The sequence below is a fragment of the Nomia melanderi genome, chromosome 1, assembly GCF_051020985.1.
Source record: "Nomia melanderi isolate GNS246 chromosome 1, iyNomMela1, whole genome shotgun sequence".
NCBI classification, from domain to species: domain Eukaryota; kingdom Metazoa; phylum Arthropoda; class Insecta; order Hymenoptera; family Halictidae; genus Nomia; species Nomia melanderi.
In genome coordinates this window covers 10,420,409-10,440,982 of record NC_134999.1, presented here as the reverse complement: position 1 = coordinate 10,440,982, position 20,574 = coordinate 10,420,409, and the positions used below count along the sequence as shown (strand labels likewise).

The 20,574-nt window shown below is 43.6% G+C and overlaps 1 protein-coding gene across 4 annotated transcripts in view; it reads right to left on the bottom strand.

Annotated features, from left to right (window-relative positions):
• Positions 1 to 20,574, bottom strand: part of Kdm3 (Lysine demethylase 3) — a 273,649-nt gene that overhangs the window by 17,516 nt on the left and 235,559 nt on the right. For all 4 annotated transcript variants that reach the window (XM_076368941.1, XM_076368952.1, XM_076368950.1 and 1 more), the window contains exon 9: positions 12,715 to 12,862. In XM_076368941.1, coding sequence (XP_076225056.1) covers positions 12,715 to 12,862 — 148 coding nt within the window. The remainder of the gene's footprint in view (positions 1 to 12,714; positions 12,863 to 20,574) is intronic.

Here is a 20,574-nt window from a genome sequence, read left to right as displayed (position 1 = left end):
GAGATCGTCCGCTCCTCCGACGTGAAATTATCGATCCTGTTTCAACTCCTATACGACAATTACAGTTTTTCTCGGATTCAATCTTCCTTATCCTCCTTCGTTCCTCGTTTCTCGAAAATACACTGTCTTACATAACAATATATTTAATGATATACTTCAAAATGCGATCTGAAATAATTGATAGTCTTCAATAGTGAATCTAATTCTCTAACTGCTGTTAGTTCCCCTCGAATAACGCAATTTAACAAATCTTTTACATGAATTTTACTTGTAACAACCGCTAAGAAAATGCCCCGTGAACGTTTCCAGGACACCCGTTACTGTCCGAGTAGTCGAGACGCAGCGCATTAAATTTCAGACGAGCCACGGGAAACGACTATAAGAGAGCCACCGATAGAACTTGCTGACGATGCTGCGGGGAGAAACTACTCTCGAGGTTTCCTATGTTACGTGCCCGGTCAGCAGACGACGGGATTTGCTGACTATTCGCATTTCTGTCCCTCCCGCGCGGGCCCACGGCATAACCGCGTTTCGCTCCGTCGAATTGAAAGGTAACGCTCGGAAAACAAAGTGGCCAAAACGTCGTGCCGCACCGCACCGAGAGGAAGCCCGCGAAGAGGTGGAACAACGATAAAGAGGAAGAGAAGGAAGAGGAGGAAGAGGCGGAGGCGCAGGAGGAGCAAGGGGGGGAGGAGGAGGAGGAGGAGGAGAACAGGTATTCCAGTAATTTCGAAATTCCTTCGTCCGGGTTTCCAGCGGCGTTTTATTGTCCCTGGTACAGGCTTGCAAGAACGGGAATTGCAAATTGCATTCCCCCCTCGAAGAGAACGACATCTTTTTGTCGAGCATTCGACCAACTCTTTTCTTCCACGCCGCCCCCTCCCTATCACTGTTTTCCCCTCTGACAATCTCTTTGATGTCTTTCCTTTGATTGATAATACGCACTACGACATCTACCTATTCCACATTCATTCACAATTTCATTGACGATGGGCTACCGGTTAGTGGAAGTTGAAGAGCAAATTGGCGTTGTTTGCACAGATGTTCGAAGATTATTAGTACATTAGGTATATAAATGTCGGACTCTTTATGGAGGCGAGGTTATATTTCTCTATTAATTTTACTTTCGACGATGTTTGACAAATAATCTGAAGGAATTTGTGAGAGAGCTAGAGACATTATGTAAATTGTTGTAATAAACGCACGTCGCTCCGCGCCGTAAATCGCTCGTTGTCGTTCAATAAATGACAATTCACGTCGTTCATTTCAGCACGTACTAAAAACAACTTGCTTAGCTTTTAGTTATCTATGAATCACCACAAATGTCGTGTCTATAACGGTCCCGGGTATGAAGATTTATTTCCCAACCTATAAATTACTATTCAGCGATCCATTGACTGGAAACAATCGCTACCGAAGGTATTAGCAATTTTCGAGCCACTGTTCCGTACCCCTGTATTAACCAATAGAATGTACGATTCGATATTATTTACCGCACTGCAGTTCCCATATCTACACCGCCCGAAGTGACTTTTACTATTCAATAGGTCTATCATCAACTCCAGGCGTCTATGCAAATTCATGCTCCGAACGTTTATTTACAAAACGGAGAATCACACAAGAATTTATCTCTTCCACTGGGTGTTTTATTGAATCAAATATAAATGGGTTTTATTGAAATATCCATAGCCCCGGGTGTATCGAATATTCCCTTATGGTAATAGGTGCATAAAGATCCGCGCCGGGGATTGTCTACCTATAACCATTTCAGATACCCAACGACTGATCCCAGACCCATAGATTGCTACCTGCCAATGCCACGACAGAGGAGGAAGCCGTGGCAGAAGTCAGTAGCGCTGGGGGTTTTAACAGCGGATGGTAGAGCGAAATCACTGACGAAATTACGGTGCAGGTGAATCCGACGCGCTGACAGATAACGCATCCGTCCGCGTGCCCGCGCCTTAGTTTATCGTTTCATGAATTATTTATTCGTACGGCCGTGCACGCGGCCCGCTCGCTCTCTCGCATTCTCCGCCGTTTCGACGTCTGTTATTACTTCCAGCGTGGCGTGGCGTGGCGTGGCGTGGCATGGCCTGGCATGGCATAGCGTGGCGCGGTGCGTGCTTTTAGAAACGAGATCATTCCAGGCCGATGCCGAATGCGTGCACTGTGTCCTGACCACGATTTATTCCCCAATTATGAGGAACCGACGGGCTGAGGGGACAAGACCCGAGCTAGCCCAGACACAAAAGGATACAACCGAAAAGGATCCAAAGGGATCTTGGCGCAGTTATCTTTCTCTTTCACTCGGCTCAGGGTTCGCTCCTTCGACCGGATTCGAGCTTCCTCGGCCAGCCTCGGATTTTACAGCCAGGTCTGCTCCATTATTTCGATGCGATTGCGATACTCTCTGAAAAGTAACACCAGCAGCCTCTGACTGATCCCCCTTCGTTCCCTCGTGGTATTGTCTTTTTGGGTAAATTGCTCGGGAATGCTAACCCATGCAAGATTCCGACGAAATATGGCCGACTACCTGGTTACCAAGGGCTGATAAGGTTTGGGGATTATCTTCCTTGGAATTAATCAATTTCTTAAGTACTTTTTTACTAAATGAAGTAATTCACAATATAACTGTTTCCTAACTGCACACTAAAACTACGAAACTTCTCTGGTACTTTTCTATAAGATATCCCAGTACCCTCGGTAACTTCCAAATACTCAGACCACACCTGTCCTTTAATCCAAGATTTACCATCGTTGCTCCAACGGAACACTCTCGCACAGCAGAACACGGTTGTCAAAAATTTTACTGCAACCTCAAGCACTGTTATATCCATTTAAACTTTGACGCAATAGCTCTTGAGCGCTCTTCAAATACAGTTTCTCAAGTGTTGCGCACAATCTCCCGCAACCCATTTTGTGGCCCTATATCCGAAAAGTTTGCCGAATCATTTCGCGAACACCCGGTACACACATAGAACGGGGAGTAACTGTACCGTCAACCGGAAGGCTTGCGGTTGCCCGCGTGTACGCGGAGACAGTCAGGATTTATACGCCCGCTCCTACGCCGTTCGGGAGGACTCCCGGAGCTCTCCTCCGCGGGGCGAAGAAGGTAATTAACTTCGCGCGGGATTGGGAGCCGTGGGTACCGAGCGAATTTACGGCGAGCGAGGGAACGAGGCTGTTTCGGGAATCCGCTGCTGAGCATCGTTTCGCCTCGACCTTATAGCTTTAATCCCCGATCCTGCGAGAACTCCGAATTCGAGTTGAGAAAAGATGAATTAATCCATGGGGATAACGGGGAGGCTTCAACTTTCGCACGAAGTGGATGAATACCTCGCTTCCGTGACCCTGTCTAGAAAGTTTCAACTACCAAGACACTCGGAGCCGGTGTTATCTGTCTACGGACATCTGACACGGAGTTGGAACGCGATTATAAAGAGCAGCTGTGGTGATTTTATTTCTAGACACTTACTAACGCTTTTCGAGGTGAGTGTATTATTTTTCGATGTAATAGGATCGTTATTTTTGTTGCTCTGATTAACCCAAAAGATGGAAGAATGAACACTTGTGCGAACTGAATAAATATACGACTTCTGTAGAGATTGTTACGGTATTTTAGCTACTAGGATACTTTAAGATGGTATTGCCGGTTTATGGGTATTTAATATTTTGAGTTACTCGCTACTGCTTCTATAAGCTGTTTAGTAGCATCTTTTCAAGAATGAAGTTGCAGTTGTCAACGTTATCAAATGGAAACGAAAATATTAATCGACAGAGAAATATGTTCAGACTTATGAAGCTAACCTGTATGCTGTGCAAAACCAATTTCTCGGGTACTCTGACCATGAGTCGCGTTGTCTAGTATACAACAAGGTAAATATGTTCCTATTATTTTTTTTCGCTTCTCAACGTCGCCGAGCTTTTTGATTAAGCAAGGGATTCAGATTATTAGATCGGAGAGTGTCCTGCAGTCAACGCTCGTAAAAAATATCGGTGTATCTTAATGCAGAATTCATCTTGACCAAAAGCGACATGATCGATCGAAGACACGCGAAAGTGCTTCACGACCAGTCAAAACGAAAATTTGGAATCCGGAATAAATTATTTCTAATTCTCCCAACTTACGCTTTAAGGTCTACTTCATTCATCAAACCTACTTCTATGCGTCAACACTTTCTATGTTGACGGATAGTAAACAGAAGACGTCATACGATGTTCTTCGCTTCACAGATATTGGTGATTGAAAGTATTAATCAAAGATATAAACAATGATTAAATTACAATTTCATCATTAAACTTCAATAAAAGATTTGTTTTAATTAAATCTAATTACATTCTTCCGATTACTCAACAATACGATGAATCCGAAGTCCCACTTCAAGATAACACATCACGAAGTCTATTCCGAAGAAACCAAAACCGAAGATCGTCCCTTTTACCGGCAGAAGTGTCCGTTAATTTGAAAATCAAATAGAAATGGTATTAGTGCCCGATAAAATATTCCATTACATCATTCGAGTGTGTCATAAGTTCTGTTCCGGCGAAATGGGTCGGACACACAGATTATTCCGGCGACGGCCGTATCGATCTTGTACCGTAATTTATTGCTTGAAAATGAAACTCGACGGTTCAGGGACATCGACCAGCAACGAACCCGCGATACTCGTGCGAGCGATCGAGGCGAAGGAGAGAGGCAGGTGCAACGCGAGGCATTCCTGTCGAACGGAAAAACAGGCTCGAGTGTCGACCACAATCGAGTCAGCCCCGTGCATTTTAATTTCACTGATTTCCTCGCCCGTATGCTCGCCGATTTACGCGCGATCGAGCGGCCAGTGAACGCGCAAACGCCTCTCCCAATCCAGATTATCTACGTACGTGCTCTTCTACAAAGGATTGATCGCACCGACGGTCACCGCAGATAATTAGCTTGACATTTCACTGACAAAAATGGAATTTTTAATTCGGTGAATGCTGCTAAGCGAATTCATCATCATAAAAGATATTCAGCACGAAAGAACACGAATGAATTGTTTAACTGTCGAGTCTTTGGACGGTTAATGCATCGAGTAATGAAATAAATCTGAATAATAGTTCTTACGACGTCTTATAAATACTGGCCAGTCGCGATTACGATCGTGAATATATTAATAAAGAAGCTTGATCGTTCGGAATGCAACGAAGAGTAGAAAACTGTTTCATACTTTACTTCGTCGTTTCAATATTCTTATCGTTTGAATATCACGTTTCGAATTGACATGTATCTATTTTAATTTAACGAAATCTATACCGTTAAACGGGTCTTTTATTTGACACGAAAATCGTCGGTTTCGTGGACACCCTGTAGAGCGCCCGAAATGTCGATGAACCCCGAGAAACTGCAAGTTCTAAGTTAAGTTGAATGGAGTGCCGTGAATCGCCGGAACCTGTACAAGTATCATTCAGCCGGCGAGAAAGAAAGTCGAGAGGAATGCCAGGCGCTCGAAGCGGTGAGGACGAAGCGTTACATCAACTCGCGCGGCAATTTCACCGCGTTCCACCGTCGGGCACCGCCATCACCAGGCGCAACAAAGTGTAACGAGCGTTCCGAACGACGCCGAACGACTGTTGGTCGTTGTTTTTTCCCCAGACGGGCTCGATTGGCTAGGAATCGTAACCAAACCACTACATTAGCACCGATGAGACCTCGTTTTATTTTCTTTCCATCGTTTCCTCTTCGAGATTAAGTTTCTTTTACCGTTTTACTTCTGTGAAACTCGAGAAACAGTCCTAAAGCTGCAGAACTCAGGGTACACAAAATTCACGTACCATTATTACTAGTTACTATTATTCAGTATAGGAAATCAAGTGTTTGTAATGTCTGAAATTAATGTTATCACAAGTACTCAATAATTGGAACTTCAGAAATAAGCTACAGTTATTATTACAAATATTCTTTGTTAAACGTACAATTTTTCAGTATCACGGTTATTTATAAGCAGTACAGACAATTCTTTATGAAAGCCAGAGCAAGTCACGCCTACGCGATTCCTGCCATTAATTGTTGGTTCATTTGAAATCTGTTATACGTGACTCCGGCCATCAAAGTAAAATCAAAGAGAAACTCCAAAAAAAAAGCAGCGGCAAACAGATTACGGAGCAAAAGTCATAGAGAACGTTCAATCTATGCGGCGCATCGATCACCGGTGCGTCACGGGGGCGTGACAAGTGCGTCTATCCTCGGCTAATTACCGTCCCAGCAACACCCTCTCTCCCCCGACTAATTAGCTCCGTTAATTTACGAGGAAGCTCGCGCTTCGGGTTTATCGTGCGTTTATAAATAATGCGTTCCAATTAGAAGTTCGCGTTCCTCGCACGGCTGAAACTTAACGCCGTAGCGGTGCGGGGATTATCAGACGAACGCGCAAAATTCTCGGACGGAATAAAATTCTCGAATTCACTTCGACCAGCGACGTTAAAGCTTTCTCCACCCCCTCTGACAGCTCGAAAGGGAATGCGAATATCTGATTTCTAAAAAGAAATAAAAGAAAAACAAATCGGAAGAAGGTGATCGAAAAGGAAGATGGTGGAGGGATGATGCTCCCAAAGGTCGAATGATGATTCTCCATTGCCGAAAGGTCAGAAGCTGACAGTATTTCTAGAAACTTTTAAGGTCACGAGAAAACTTTGAAAAAACTCGGCTTCGACATTCGCAAATTCAATTTCTCCACCGCCACTTCCCTATTATTTTCGCAGAGCGTGCGACAAAGCTCGCGTGAAAAAAAAGTGGAGCGAAAGTTCGTCGGAATGAAATCTAATAACGACTTCAGGGCTCGCGACGACGTGACGGAAGGATTTCCAGTCTCAAGAAAGGCGGAAAGTATGAGAAGAGCATTTTGAGGGGGTGGGAGACACGAGAAATGATTTTTTAAAATGGCAACGTGAGCTTTAATCCGCTTTAAGCCCATCGACGAGGAAACTACATCGAGAAAAAGGGAGAGAGAGAGAGAGAAAGAGAGATAGAGGCAGGGTGTCGTGCCACGAAACGAAACACCGTGGAGCTCTATTGTTGCGTACCGTGGAGTGCATAATTAATGACCTTCGTGCCGGTCGGGTTTTGCATTGCAAATGCCGCTTGGAATCGCTCGCGCTCTCCCTCTCTTTTCTCTCTTTCTTCCTCCCCCCCTTTCACGTCGCAGAAATAAACGGGCGCCGCGTGCATGTGTATCGAACCCGTTGCTCCTTCCAACGATAAACACTATGAAAGTTTCTGGATCAAGGAACGCGGTCTCTACCCGACAAAGATTGATTCACCGGTGATCTATAGGATCTTGCGATTTAACGCGTACCTGATGAGATCGGCGGACTTTTTCTATTTGGAAATGTACGATAATCGTTGTATTATTGAGTGTTAGAATTTCGAACTGCTGTGAAATGTTTAATAAATACCACATCGAATTAATTTTGTAATTAATAATTCACGATTATCATAATTATTGGATACTAAATCGAATTTATACAACCCGTTCGTTCCCACCGAATTCCACTATTGTAATCGCTAGACTATAAATATTCATGCACTTAGCATTCATATTCCATATCTTTTTCCCGTTATTTTCAGGTCGCCAGACGTATAATACTGTAAATGAAATTCTATTTCGCCTCGGTTCCGCGACAATAAAAATGTCAATCCGTGGGAAAAATGAGCAGACCGGTTACAAAAAAAACACGTATCAGATAAACCTATAATATCAATATTGCGATAACGAGGCGTTACGCGACAAATTTAATCGACCTGACCGATTCAGTTCTTTCTCCTCGTACCCGATTACTCAGCCATCCGATGTATACGACGAAGAAAACGAGAGAAAAATTTCGAGAAGCTCCCACGAACTGATGGCGAGAGCAAGGGACAACATAAAGGCGAACAGTCGTTTCAGCCTTCGAGGCGTCCCAGAATCGTATTTCCTTCAATCTCGATCGTCCTTGCGAAACATGGACCATTTTCCCGAGAAAAGAGCGATCGGAGAAAAAGAATTTATCAACCGGTCGCACGACACCAGCGGCACGTTCTTTTATCGACCACGCCGCGTCGTCTTATCTCTCTTTTTCTCTCTGTCTGGCTGAAATATGCGATGTTCTGTTTCATGCAGTACACTTCAAGGTCGCGAGATGCTTGGACGAGATCCGAGGATTCATGTATCTCGAGAGGAAACGGAGCGTACGATTAAAACGCACGTTGCAACTGACCTTCGAACGTCGAGACGGAAGGATGCTTCAGATCCTAAATCCGAGAACCGGCAGAACTCCATTCATGTTCACCAAGCGTCTTATCACATCCGGAAGCAGTCGTTATCGTACCAGCAGGATGTACAATCGAGCACCGACGAGAAGAGAATTTTTTAATCAATTTTTTGGAGACGATTTTCGGAAACACTTGAAATCACGCGCAATTCGATCACGAGATTTTCAGCGAAGACCACACGTCCGTCGAGCTGGATCGGCGAGCAAGAAGTATTTCAGAGAGAGGCGGGTGCGCGTTATCGTAGCGGCGAAATGGAAAACACTTGGTCCCGATGATAAGCCAGTTATCGGGAATTATCAGCGCGCGGTGACGAACAGACGAAACCGTGGCGTGCGTGATCCATCGAGGAAGTCGGAACAACGCGCACCACACGCACTTACGTACACTCTTTCGTTTCGAAGTTGATCCGAACGGCACGAAAGCTTGCCAAGAACTGGCAGGACACAATTTTCGTAGGGTGGAAGAAGGGCAGGTAGAAGGTCCTACTCGGAGACGCCGCGTGAAAGGATCCTCTCCCGGTTTATGTACCCATACGCGGCCCACAATAAGACCCACCCCGGTTCTCAACTTGCTTAGACAGCTTTCTTTTTATTACCATAGAACTTCGTTTCCACCGGTTTTATCATATGTTTCCTAGTGCCAAGGATTTGCCCTTTTATGAGACGACCGAGTGCAATTACTTTAATACTTTGTCCTGTGATGGTTTTTTTTTACAGCTGTTTACGGTATTTGTTTTCTTTTGGAAAAATTCGACAATTGAATGGTTACTTTAGTGATTATAGGTTTAGTCATCGTAGATAGAGTTACTAATATTGGCTGTGGTGATGTATAAAGTGTGATTTCCGTTAAATAGATCGGTGACAAATTCCGTTCACGGAATGTTCTTGTTTAGAGACGATTGAAGGGAATATCAGATTCGGAGAAATATAGCGGATTATTGCATATGTTAACGTATTCAACGTACTTGTTAGCACGTGGTCAATTTTGATTGATTTATTTTGGGGAAAACAACTGGCAATCTTATCGGTTGTTGGGAATCATATTCTTCTAAAGAAACACATTATTCACGACGATTACACAAACTCCCGAAGCACGAGATAGCACACTGTTTGCAGCTTGTTGACCTCGAAAATGTAGCTCGTGGCTGTTTTCTCTTCCTCGAGTTAAAAATGAAGACGAAAGTAAGACTGATGACCGCGATATTGGAGTTTGGAATACTTCATCTTCTTCCCATCGTCTCGAAGAAACACTGAAGTCGATGGAATAATTTGGAAATAATTGTTCCTTTTACGATTTCAATAAATAATTGATGTCAAAGAATTCGCGTAAAACTGTAACTTCTTTTTCGTTCGCGAAAAGTCATCAAGAGAAAATGATCAACAATTCGTCTGGCTCGAGGCAACTGTGTTTTTCGACACTGTCAAATTGTTTGCTCGACGCGGGAGACAGGAAGGGATTATACAACGACCGATGTAGAGATATGGGACTAGCGTGTTCGCGATAAGAGCGGCTCGCAGAAGCTTCGCGTTTCGAATCATCTGTATTGCGTAAGATCTCATGGTACGCCGCAGCCACCGTGAAAAATTCCATGTCATCGAGCTCTTTACGCTCGGCATTCTCGAGTACGATCTCTATCGGAAGCAATCACGGCTCCCCTCAAGGACGAACGATTCTCTTTTATCAAAACGACCGCACGGAAATGTGAATAAGACGTGGGAAATTGCGAACAGAGATATTCCACGATCAACTCAAACTAAACTTATCACCAACAGACCTCAAATTCGAGGCAAGAATATATAAAAATAATGTAAGTAACACGAATACATTTACTACAACCCAATAAACTTTCAATATTCATTCGAACCATGAAAATTGTCGTCTAAAAATACTTTCTTTCAATTCATAAAGTCTTTCCATAAAAAATCCATTCTGCTGTATTAAAAAGAAAAAGAAAATTTCAAAATTACCACCTCAATCTAAATTTCCCTAAAACCGAAATATTTCGAAGAACAGATCTACGATTTCTATATCGAACAGAATCGTTCCAGGTTGAGAACAAGCGTGAAATGAGAGACCCTGAGGCAGGCACACCAAGTACACAGAAGTGCGGGGCAGGTTTTCGGTGACTGTCAGGGCTGTAACACGCACAAAAGGCAGGTGCTGGAATGCATTGATTGCCTCTGTCCCTCCCCGATCCCTCTTCTTCATGCTCTGTCTCTCTCTAGATCTCTCTATCTCCCTTCCTCTCTTTTTCTCAACGTCCGCATGTCCCTACTACCCGTATCTGGTCTGGGAACCACCCTTCTCTCCCAGGGAACGCAGGGGAGACCCCTAGAGACCCCGGGAGAACTCGTTTTCCTTCTTTCGTTCGCTCTCTCCTCGGATTATCCCTTTTTTCTCGGGACGAGGGTGGCCCCCGCTGATCGACTCGCGTTAGCCTGCTTTTTCCCCCGACTTCTCCTCGTTTTGCTTTCCATATCAGGTCGCCCGAGCATTTGTTATTCGAACCCGAACCGAGAACGAATGATCGACGTTCCACTGACAGATAAAACGATCTCAACCGGTCTGCTGTCTCTGCGTCGAGGCTCGGAACGGTTCCGAAATGAAATTATACCTAACCTGAACCTCTTATTAATTGTGTCTCTAGACGATATTGTGCGTCCCGAGTGTTTCCATTGAGAGACCTTCCGCACTGATCCATTGAGCATGGAAGTATTATTTAGGGATTTACTCTAGTGACATTCTTTTGTGCGATTGAAAGTTGTATCTTCTTTTGTTTGAAGTAGTTAAGAGCTTTCATCATTCAACTCTTTCTTGAACATTTATTCATGAACTGTTTATTTACGCATATTCATAGATATCATGAAATTCGGAATGCTCCGGAGACGAGTAAATAAACTTTCAGTTCATAGGACAGTAAAAGCACAATTTGAAATTGTGGGTAATATGTCGACTGTAGTTTCCAACGTTTCGAGAATTCGAGGAATTGGCGGTAGAATTCGATGCAATTTTATGAGATGTTAATAGGGCACGGACTCTAGCTTTGGAAAATTTCCTGGTTTCCGCGGGACTGAGGGCACAAAGTTCCCGTGAAAATCCGCAAAGGGAGCTCTACCCTTCGTGCGGCTGTGGCGCACGCGGTTTTCCAGAGAAATACTTGCTTTCTACAGACCTCCGTCCGCTTGGAAATGTACTGAATTATTCTGCCAGTAGGGTACGAAACGACTATCGCTTGGCCTGTGTGTTTCAAATGGAACGGAGCACGGCCCTTTTACTCTCGACTGCCCTCAGAGATACCAGGGTTTTCATACAAACAATTGTGAAAGTATTTCTACATTTATTACACTGCTACAGGAATGATTGTGACCTCAGCATCGTTGAACATTTACGTGGAAGACACTGAAGGATATATTCATCGAAAATACTTAATTGGAATATCGTCCTGTCGACATCGATTAAAATTTCCTGTTCAAATAAAACCAATCTTTCATTTCATTATTTCGAAATAATGGGTGAGATTGTCGTGTCGAGGAAAGAGATGGGTTAAGCAAATTCGTAATCAGACTCTTCAACTTCGTAATCGAATCACGGAGAACTCGAAACAAGTCCGGCATCCCCACCAATTGTTTTATCCCCATCGAGCGACCTTAATCGAATCGCCCACGCTTCCACCCCAAGACAATTTCCCGGAAAACTCGAGCTGCCGGGATAGGGGATTGAAAAGCAACGATCGTTGATTTTAGTCGGCCCTGAGGGGGGTTTTCTCCTTGGGGCTGAATTCCGATTTCCTTGTTATTAATCTCTACCCAGTACCCCACAGAACTGTATCATAATCATTCTTGGGTTGCAGGGGTTTGACTATACTTTCTTATACGTCGTAAGAACAACGGGATCACACATTAATAGAACCATAAATAAACAATAAATATTGCTACCAAAATCTTCTCAAAATCAACTCACGGAAATCCGAATGAAATAAGAATTCGATTCTTTTGTTGAGTGCGTCACTAAAGTATAACTCAAACAAAAACGAAAACAGGTTTATTTTCACTCGAAATTGTACTCTGAGAACAAATATTCCTTAGAAATCCGTAGTATTCGTGACAATCATAATAATAACAAAACGCGGAACGTAAACTCAGATGCTCTAACAGGACCCGATGGTTTTTACCTGATCGCGATGGAATTCAATGATTAATACGATTCGAATGGAAGAGACCGAGGGAATCTCGGCTCCGGGCAAAACGAAAAACCAACCGAATCCGTCGGCCGGCCGGGCCGAGTGGCGAGCACGACTATAATTCCCGGGAATTTTTGTGTCGAGCATCTGTCGGACACGCTGCCGGCACCGACGCCGACGCGGAGAGCGAGGCCGGAGGTCATTAAAAACACGCGCGCCGGCGAAAAACAGGCAGTAAAGGCTGACTAACCTTTTGTTGTGCCAGCCTGAGGGACTCCTCGAAGTGCTTGTGAACTGCTTGCTCGGCAGCCCTCTGCTTCTCGAGCCTCTCCCTCTCCATCTTGGCCTCCCTTTTCTCGCGTTCACGCTCCAGCCGGACTTCCGCTTCTCGCCGCTCCCTGCAACGCACACAAAAGTTTCAAGGTTACACACGGCTCTCCATGGTGCTCCGCCATCTTTCCGTTTTAATTCAACCGCACGGTTCTTCGTTTTGTTTGTATCTTCTTTTCATATTTTTGTATTGCTACGTTTTGGGTAATCAAAGATAGTTTCGGGGAAAATGTAAATTTTTTAAGGGGGGGGGGGCGAATGTTGCAACTACATACATATGGAGTGCTGGGAATCACAACAGTGTAAAACGAACGATGCTTGTACTTCAGAAAATGAAGTTTTACTTCAGTTATAATTTGGATCAATTAATAAAAAAACAACGATTTTAGAGCTTTTCAGTTCTAGAAAGAAAACAATGTTGAGTTACACCATTGTGATTCTCGGCACGCCATATGGTTCTGCTAGGCGAAAAGATTTGAGGAATTTAACGTTCCAATGTTTCGTTGAAATTCGCACAATCGACAAAAAGGATTCGGTAATAACTACATCGAAAAGCAAAAGAACCGTATGAATTCAGCTGAATCGATACTTCTGAACTGTATCCATTTTCCAATTACTCTGATGGATGGATGTCAGCAGATAATGGTGTGCCAACAGATAAAAGCGCGTTTAACCAGTGTAGAGAATGAAAATGGCCTTATATATACCAGAGTACCAGTGTTTCCTAGCGCGCGTAGATGCGTGTACGAAAAGAGCCACGATAACAGCGCCGTCGGTGGCTGGCGTACATATCGTGACTTTTTAACGGACTCTGGCAGATAAGCATTCATTAATGCTTGCGCAAGTTATTTATACTGTTACGTGCGGAACGCGCGTGTTTATCTCAGCTCTTCGGTCGGCGGACTTTACAATGCACGCGTTGGATTCACGCGATAAATACGTGCGCGCTGGTAGATCCAGCCGTTATTTTCGCGCGAGCATCGCTCCTCGATCGAGAAGAGAAGGGGAAGGAGACGGGAAACCCAGACACGATTTTCCAATTTAAACGCACGGACTGCGAGTTCCTCGAACAGGTGAAACATCTGTTGCCGCGACAATTTTTCCTCCAGCCTCGTAGATTTATTGTTGTTATTTCCAATGCGGAGGTTATCTTTTATCGGCTACCCGCACGCTCGCTCATTTAAAATCCACGCTACGGAGAACCGGAGAGGCTAATCTAATTTATGCTAAGACATTTCGGAATTTTTCCAGACACAAAATTTTATTATAGTCTGAAGATACATACAAACGAAGCCTTGTTTTCTTGTTCCCTCGTTGAAGAAACATTCGCCTATTTTACTCGCTGGTATTGCTTTAGAAATCCTTCGCGAACAATCGTAAATTTTCTTCGGTTAATCGCTATTATTATAATATAAAGTAAAACGGATGGGACTGAGTAAGTATCTACTTATAGTAAAATTTATCTTTCATCCTATCGTATTATCTTTCTGGATAATAAGTACGGTATAATCGTAACTTTCACTTTCAACAAGAATTAACTACCATTTCATCGCCAGAATAGCAGAATATTTTGAATGAAATGTTTGTTCAGCCGACAAAACGTTCGTTTACTTTAATCCTGAAAGAAAGCATTACAAGCTCCAAACTTTTCAACGGCTGGGTATATCGAACCAGTCCATAGGGAACCGAGAAACGGACCGATGCGATCGTTTTCCAAGAGATCCAGGGGCCTCCGGGGAGAGACCTGCCGCGCGTACCCGTTCGGAGAACGAGCGGAGCTTATTATTACGCTACGACGTGTACCGGAACAACCAGTTTCTGCATCCGAGCGATTTGCATCTCTGAAACGAGGCTGACTTATTCAGTCGACCGGCGCTGCATAAATCGGCCTCGTGTTTTGCAACGTTTACCCCAAATGATACCTCCGTGCCTGGACTACTCCTGCGTTATTTGGTGAAAGCGTTACTGACATTTCCTTTTTACATTTTCTTTACCACCCGGCTTCCTGTGTCACGGAAATCGTTTTCAACTGTTACTTTGTTTACTTTAATCCTTGCGCTTCGTTCAAGTGAATTCAACTCCATAAATAAACTCTTATCTCCTATATCATCCTTAGTTTTATATTTTCCCATCAATTACAGATGTTCATTAAATAAATGGACCCTGATACGAGCTTTGTGGATCATGTTTTATCGCCACTTAAGACAATCGACGATGGAGAAGCTTTAAAAATTAAATGGCATACGTAGGCAGTCTAAGATTAAAACGAGCAACGACTCTTAGAAGGTACTCTTCTAATTCGATGTAAAATTAATAATTCCCATTATTAATTTTCATTTACGGCAATACCATTTAAACCCCCTATATTTAATTTCTACAAAGTGTCCTCATAGATTACACTGTGTTCGATAAGGAAATTATGTTATCAGTCTTGGAAACCGCAAAAAGGAATTACTCAGCACGTTCTCCAAAGTATGAAGAATTGCGTTAATCTGTTGAAGAACACGATAAGTGATTAGTAGCGAATAGAGAGCACGGGTGTATCGACAGACAACTCCTAGAAATGTCCCAAGAAAGTCGCTGCTGGTTCCCACCTGCGATTTTTCCGCACGGGCGACTCGTGTCATTTGTATGGAAAACAGATCCCCTTCTGCGTCCCGAGTTTCACCGGGGCGTTAATAAACATCCAGCGGCTATGTTTAAATTAACATTCGTCCACAATCGATTCGCTAGTCGTGTTTCTTTCCGCTCTGGTCTTCCGCGGTCAGTGCCGACGAAACTTCGCCCATAAAATTAAAAGTCCGCCGATCTACGATGCACCGGCGCGACGTAGTCGCGCCGGAAACACGGAGGAAAGTTGTCGCTCTTGATTTATGCATAACGCGTTACCTCCGCCTCCCTCCTGCCGCGTTCCTTCGAGTTCCCCGTCGCGCCGGAAACTCGGCCCGGGCGGACGTAGAAAATCTAGCCGGGAAATTGTTCTCGAATCCTGCACGTTGGAAGTGAATCCCTGTGGGCTGGGGGTTTCATTTTGAACGATGTACTGTACAAGTTTCCGTGGTATCTCGGTTACTCGGTTTTTAAATTTATTGGCGGTTGGTTGAAATTTCTGCGAAGCTTTCATGAAGGAATCAGACATATCTTAATAGTCGCAGTAATTGTTTGTTTGGTTACGATTATTTCAATTAACGTTCGAGTGTTTGAAGTGGGGTAAACGTATTTCAAGCGGTTGTTAATGTATTTCCAGAACCTTATTTCGAGAAAATAGATTATATACTTTGAATGTTTCGAAATAAACAAACTGTTTACTTCAGAACTGATATCGATTATTTACTTAGGAACATCCAAAATTCAAGACGTCTGTGATCATCTCATCTTCAGAAGACATTAGAGGAAATCAAAAAACACGTATCGCTATCAGTAAACCTTGGACGATCTAATAGCAAACTGAATTCTAATCGATCTAACGAAACTGTTCGTTTAAATCAATGGATAAACCGGACGGGAGGAGGGGGCAGAAGGAGTAGGAGAAGGAGAAAAGAGATGAGATTAATCGACGCAGTGCGGAGATGTTCGAAGGCCGACAGGACAGAAATTCCTTCTGCCGCGTGTCTCTTTTTCTCGGACACTGGTCAGAAATCGAGCACCGAGAAAGAGGAGGCGAACAGCAGCCGGTCGATAAACCAGTCGCCGGTATGGGAACAAGGGGGAGGACAGGTTCGGGGTGCGGGCAACCTTTGAAAAATCCGGTCGCTCGGAACTGGCCTGACCAGAAGACCGAGTCTCCCGGCTTCTTCGGCGACATACACCGGGAGTATCGCCAAAAAAGGCCTTACGCATCCTTGCCTCGCGGCCTCTTTTGTTTTGCTCGTTCGAGGCTGGCCGGTCTCTCTTCTCTCTTTCTTCTTTTCCATCTTCTTCGTCTTACTCGCTCACAAGTATTCCGACGACGAGTCACGCGAGGCCCACGGTACACTCTTCTTTCGTGAGAAAATATATATAAATTTACTATACATATATATATATATATATAAAAATAAACTATACACATATATCCCTTTTTATGGATTCGGTGCGTCTGCGTTATGCAACGCGTTCCGAGAAGATGCCCGACGCATTTCTTGCGAAGCTGAACGCTCTCTGGAACACAACGTCTATTCGGTGGAAGATATTCCGTTGAACGCGTTCCGATTTCAAACGTCCCAACGCAAATTTATTGAGACAGGCTGAAGCATTTAAATCTTGGGTAGTTTGAAAATACTTCGAAATTACGTCGTTATTGGAATGGTGCGGTGATTCAAATATCCTTAAATTTGAACTTTTTGATTTACTATACGATTTTGATATACTATAATTCACTCAATTAAACAATAATTATTCAGAAACTGTTCCATATTAGAAATAATGCAACCTAAGGCGATGACGTTTATCAAAACAGCCGTGCAACAATGATAACACAATTCAATCACATACCTTGATATTATTATTATTTACTACATCGTGTATTTTGCTCCGTAAAATCGTTCAGCATTCAACGTGTTAATTTGATTTAGTTTGGAGTGTAATTAAATTAATACTTATTATTTTGTTTATGGGAGACAGTAATTATTCTTAACAGACGCGAGTTAAACGTCTAAAATAATTGTATACATTATTAAACTAAGAAGCAAGCGTCGAGCAAAATACCTCGAATTCGTTGCGAATCAGTCGACTAACATGAGGATTCCAGCAACAAAGTAATACTTTATTCTTCGAATTAACACTGTCCACGCAAAGTTTTATCTTTAGTATCTTCCTCGACTCATCACAGAGAATCAAGGGAACATCGCCAGAGTCTACCGTGTCTTGATCTAACACAAGAAATTATATTCTTTAACACTGGAACACTACACTGAGGCACGCTTTTGGAGTTCGAGGGACCGGTTTCCACGCGATGTACCTTTCGGTCGCGAACCGCGCAATTATCGTTCGACGTTCGCTAAAAACGTGCGCTCGCGATAATCGCGGTTTCAGGAGACAGTTAAAACGCGTCGCACGAGTAGTTGTCGCCGTGGCGCGAATCTGTTCTCGCGCGTTTCTGCCTCGACCTTCGCCGCTTTCCCTTTCCCCGACCGTTGCGAGGAATTTATTTTCATGCGGTATTTACCAAACACGGGGCGAGCGCGTTACAACGCGCGGCGGATCATCTCGACGTACTGTCTCGGAAAACAGACGGGGAGACGAATTTCCTGGAAGGGCCATTGATCGGTCGTCGCCAGCTGTTTACAAATCATGCCACGAGCACGCAACGGGCCACGCGACCCTCGCAATCGGCGCTCGACGTTGAAAACCCGCCCAAGGACACAGGAAACGAGAGTATTAACGTTCCCGCGATTTTCCCTCTTTCGTGGAATTCGATATTGAACACTTTTTACAATGTTGATTAAATGCTGTTTAACTCTTTGCAATCGAAATTTTTTGACTAGAAATATTCCACGTTCTCCGATCAAATATAGACGACATTCTTTGAACTGCTAAGAAAACACACATAAACTAAAAAATAAAGCTATTGCATTCCAATATTTCACATACCCATACATTGCACAAAGTTTAATATTATACATGAGACTTTATAATTTTGTTATATCAAACTAAGTGGTAACTGAGAGACACCTCTCGAATGTAAAGGGATAAAATTTGTTGAATAAATTGTACCGAATTTTGGAGGAGTTCAAGAGGTACTTTGTAATCATCGATTTTACCAAAGAAAAGAAAATGGTTGCATTTTCTTCTTAGTACATTGAAATCATCATTTCAGGCTTGCGACTCTCCTTTAAAAAATTCTATCCGGATTAAACAGTTAGTTGTTTTTGATGACTATACTCACGAAGAAATTTATGTTATAACTTGTGTTACAACATTCTGTGCTAACTAATTAAGAGAAATTTTTAATCAGACCAAATAACTCATGAAAATTCATCTCTAAAATAAAATCCCTAAGACCCGCAGTTTTTATTCACATTCGATGCTTTAATGTCTGCGTACCAAGATTGAACGGTTTCACAGAACGCATTGTAAAATAATCGCGGATGAAATATAAAATTCTGGTACATGCATTAAGCGAAATGCCGAGGTGTTCAAGCGTCATGCTCGAACGACACGAATCACCACCGGGAGAGGGTACTTTCGACACGGACTCCGGAGGAAGTGTACTCGAATGGTCGATAGCTCTCGCGGTGTGCTCGATAAAACAAAGCCGTGTCTCCGGCGTTCGGAAATTATGGCCGCCATTAAAACCATTACTCGCCGGGTATCTAGCTTCGATCGGCAACTGCTGAAAGCGTCGCGGAATGAGGCAACGCAACGCATCGTCGTCGTCGTCGTCGTCGTCGTCGTCGTTGTCGTTGGGGCAAGGCTCTCGGGATGAAAGGAAACAAGATAATCGCGATTCATTCGTCGAGCCGCGTATCGGCGTCGTGAAAACGATATTTCACTCTTATCCGGGGAGAGGTCGGAGCAACGAGCGAGCGATTCGATTATACCAGAGCCTCGAATTTTACGACTCATGAATTTTGTAGGATGTGCTGAATGCCGCTTTCTTCATGCGCCTCCTCTCGTTCGACCTTAAAGTCGGAGGCCTGACATTCAGAGGCGCGCGAGACGGCCAAGATGGCGCCCAGACACCTGTCTGTCTGCCTTCTTCCTCGCTTCTCTTTCTACCATTCCGAGTCCCTACTTTTCTTTCTTTTAACCTGACCTGCTCTCGCAGCGGGGAGCTATGGTAGACGGTTAACGCTTCCTCCGCTTCGAGACTAGGATCGTTGCTGAGGATATTTTTCCTTTCGCTGCACGTGATTCCCAAGTAATTTTTACCTTTGGATAGCCCAGGTGCTTGGATCCCGCAGGAAGATAATACGGAAACATCGACTACATTTTTCTTTGCTGTTTTGGAGTTTTCATTATTATCGTGGAAGTTTTCTTGATAGCATAGATCTGTGATCTGTATTGCGTTAACACATTAACTGATAGTAGAATTGCGACTGGTATTGTTATATCTTTGATTGTGCCACGGTAGGGATGTCTTTAAAACAATAGAACCTATATATTCACAGTAAAATCTCGATGGCATCATTAGAATCATGGTTATTACAATAAACCCGTTATAATTATAATACAGTCTAGACTGTTAGATCAGAAACCCGATTGCAACACTAAAACAAGAGGAAACCATCGCGATCTCATTGCATATTTATGCTTATCGTCTGCTAGCGGCGAAGTGTATTTGCGGAGACAAGATACTGCACGAAATAACGAAGGCATCGGGAATATATTCGGATGACTAGAACTCTTGAAAGTCGCGGCATCGATCGCATATCAATGCGTTCACGAGCACAATGGCTGCGGGAACAAGTCGAGGTTGTCCTTTAAAGAGGCACGTCCAACCTCGACAAGTATCTTAGTCGACTGACGTGTCCCCGGCTTTTCTTTATGGCGTAATTGGACTGGAAAACCAGCTTGGCAAAGGTCACTGGATTATTACCCGCGCGCGTTGTGTTTTATTCGCTGTCTGCTCGTGAACAGCGCCGACGCTTTTGCGTTCGGTCACCCTCTCGCGGCCGATTTCGTAATCGGAGATTATCGGACGGGAACAAAAGGTTATATATAGTCGAACGTCTTCTCTGCCCCTTCCTAAGGCTTATTTAAATCCATTAACAAGATTACATTGTTACCAAAACGAGAGATATTTAAAAATTGCTTAACATTCTTACACCTCGAATTTCAAACACTCTTAGACCTAAGA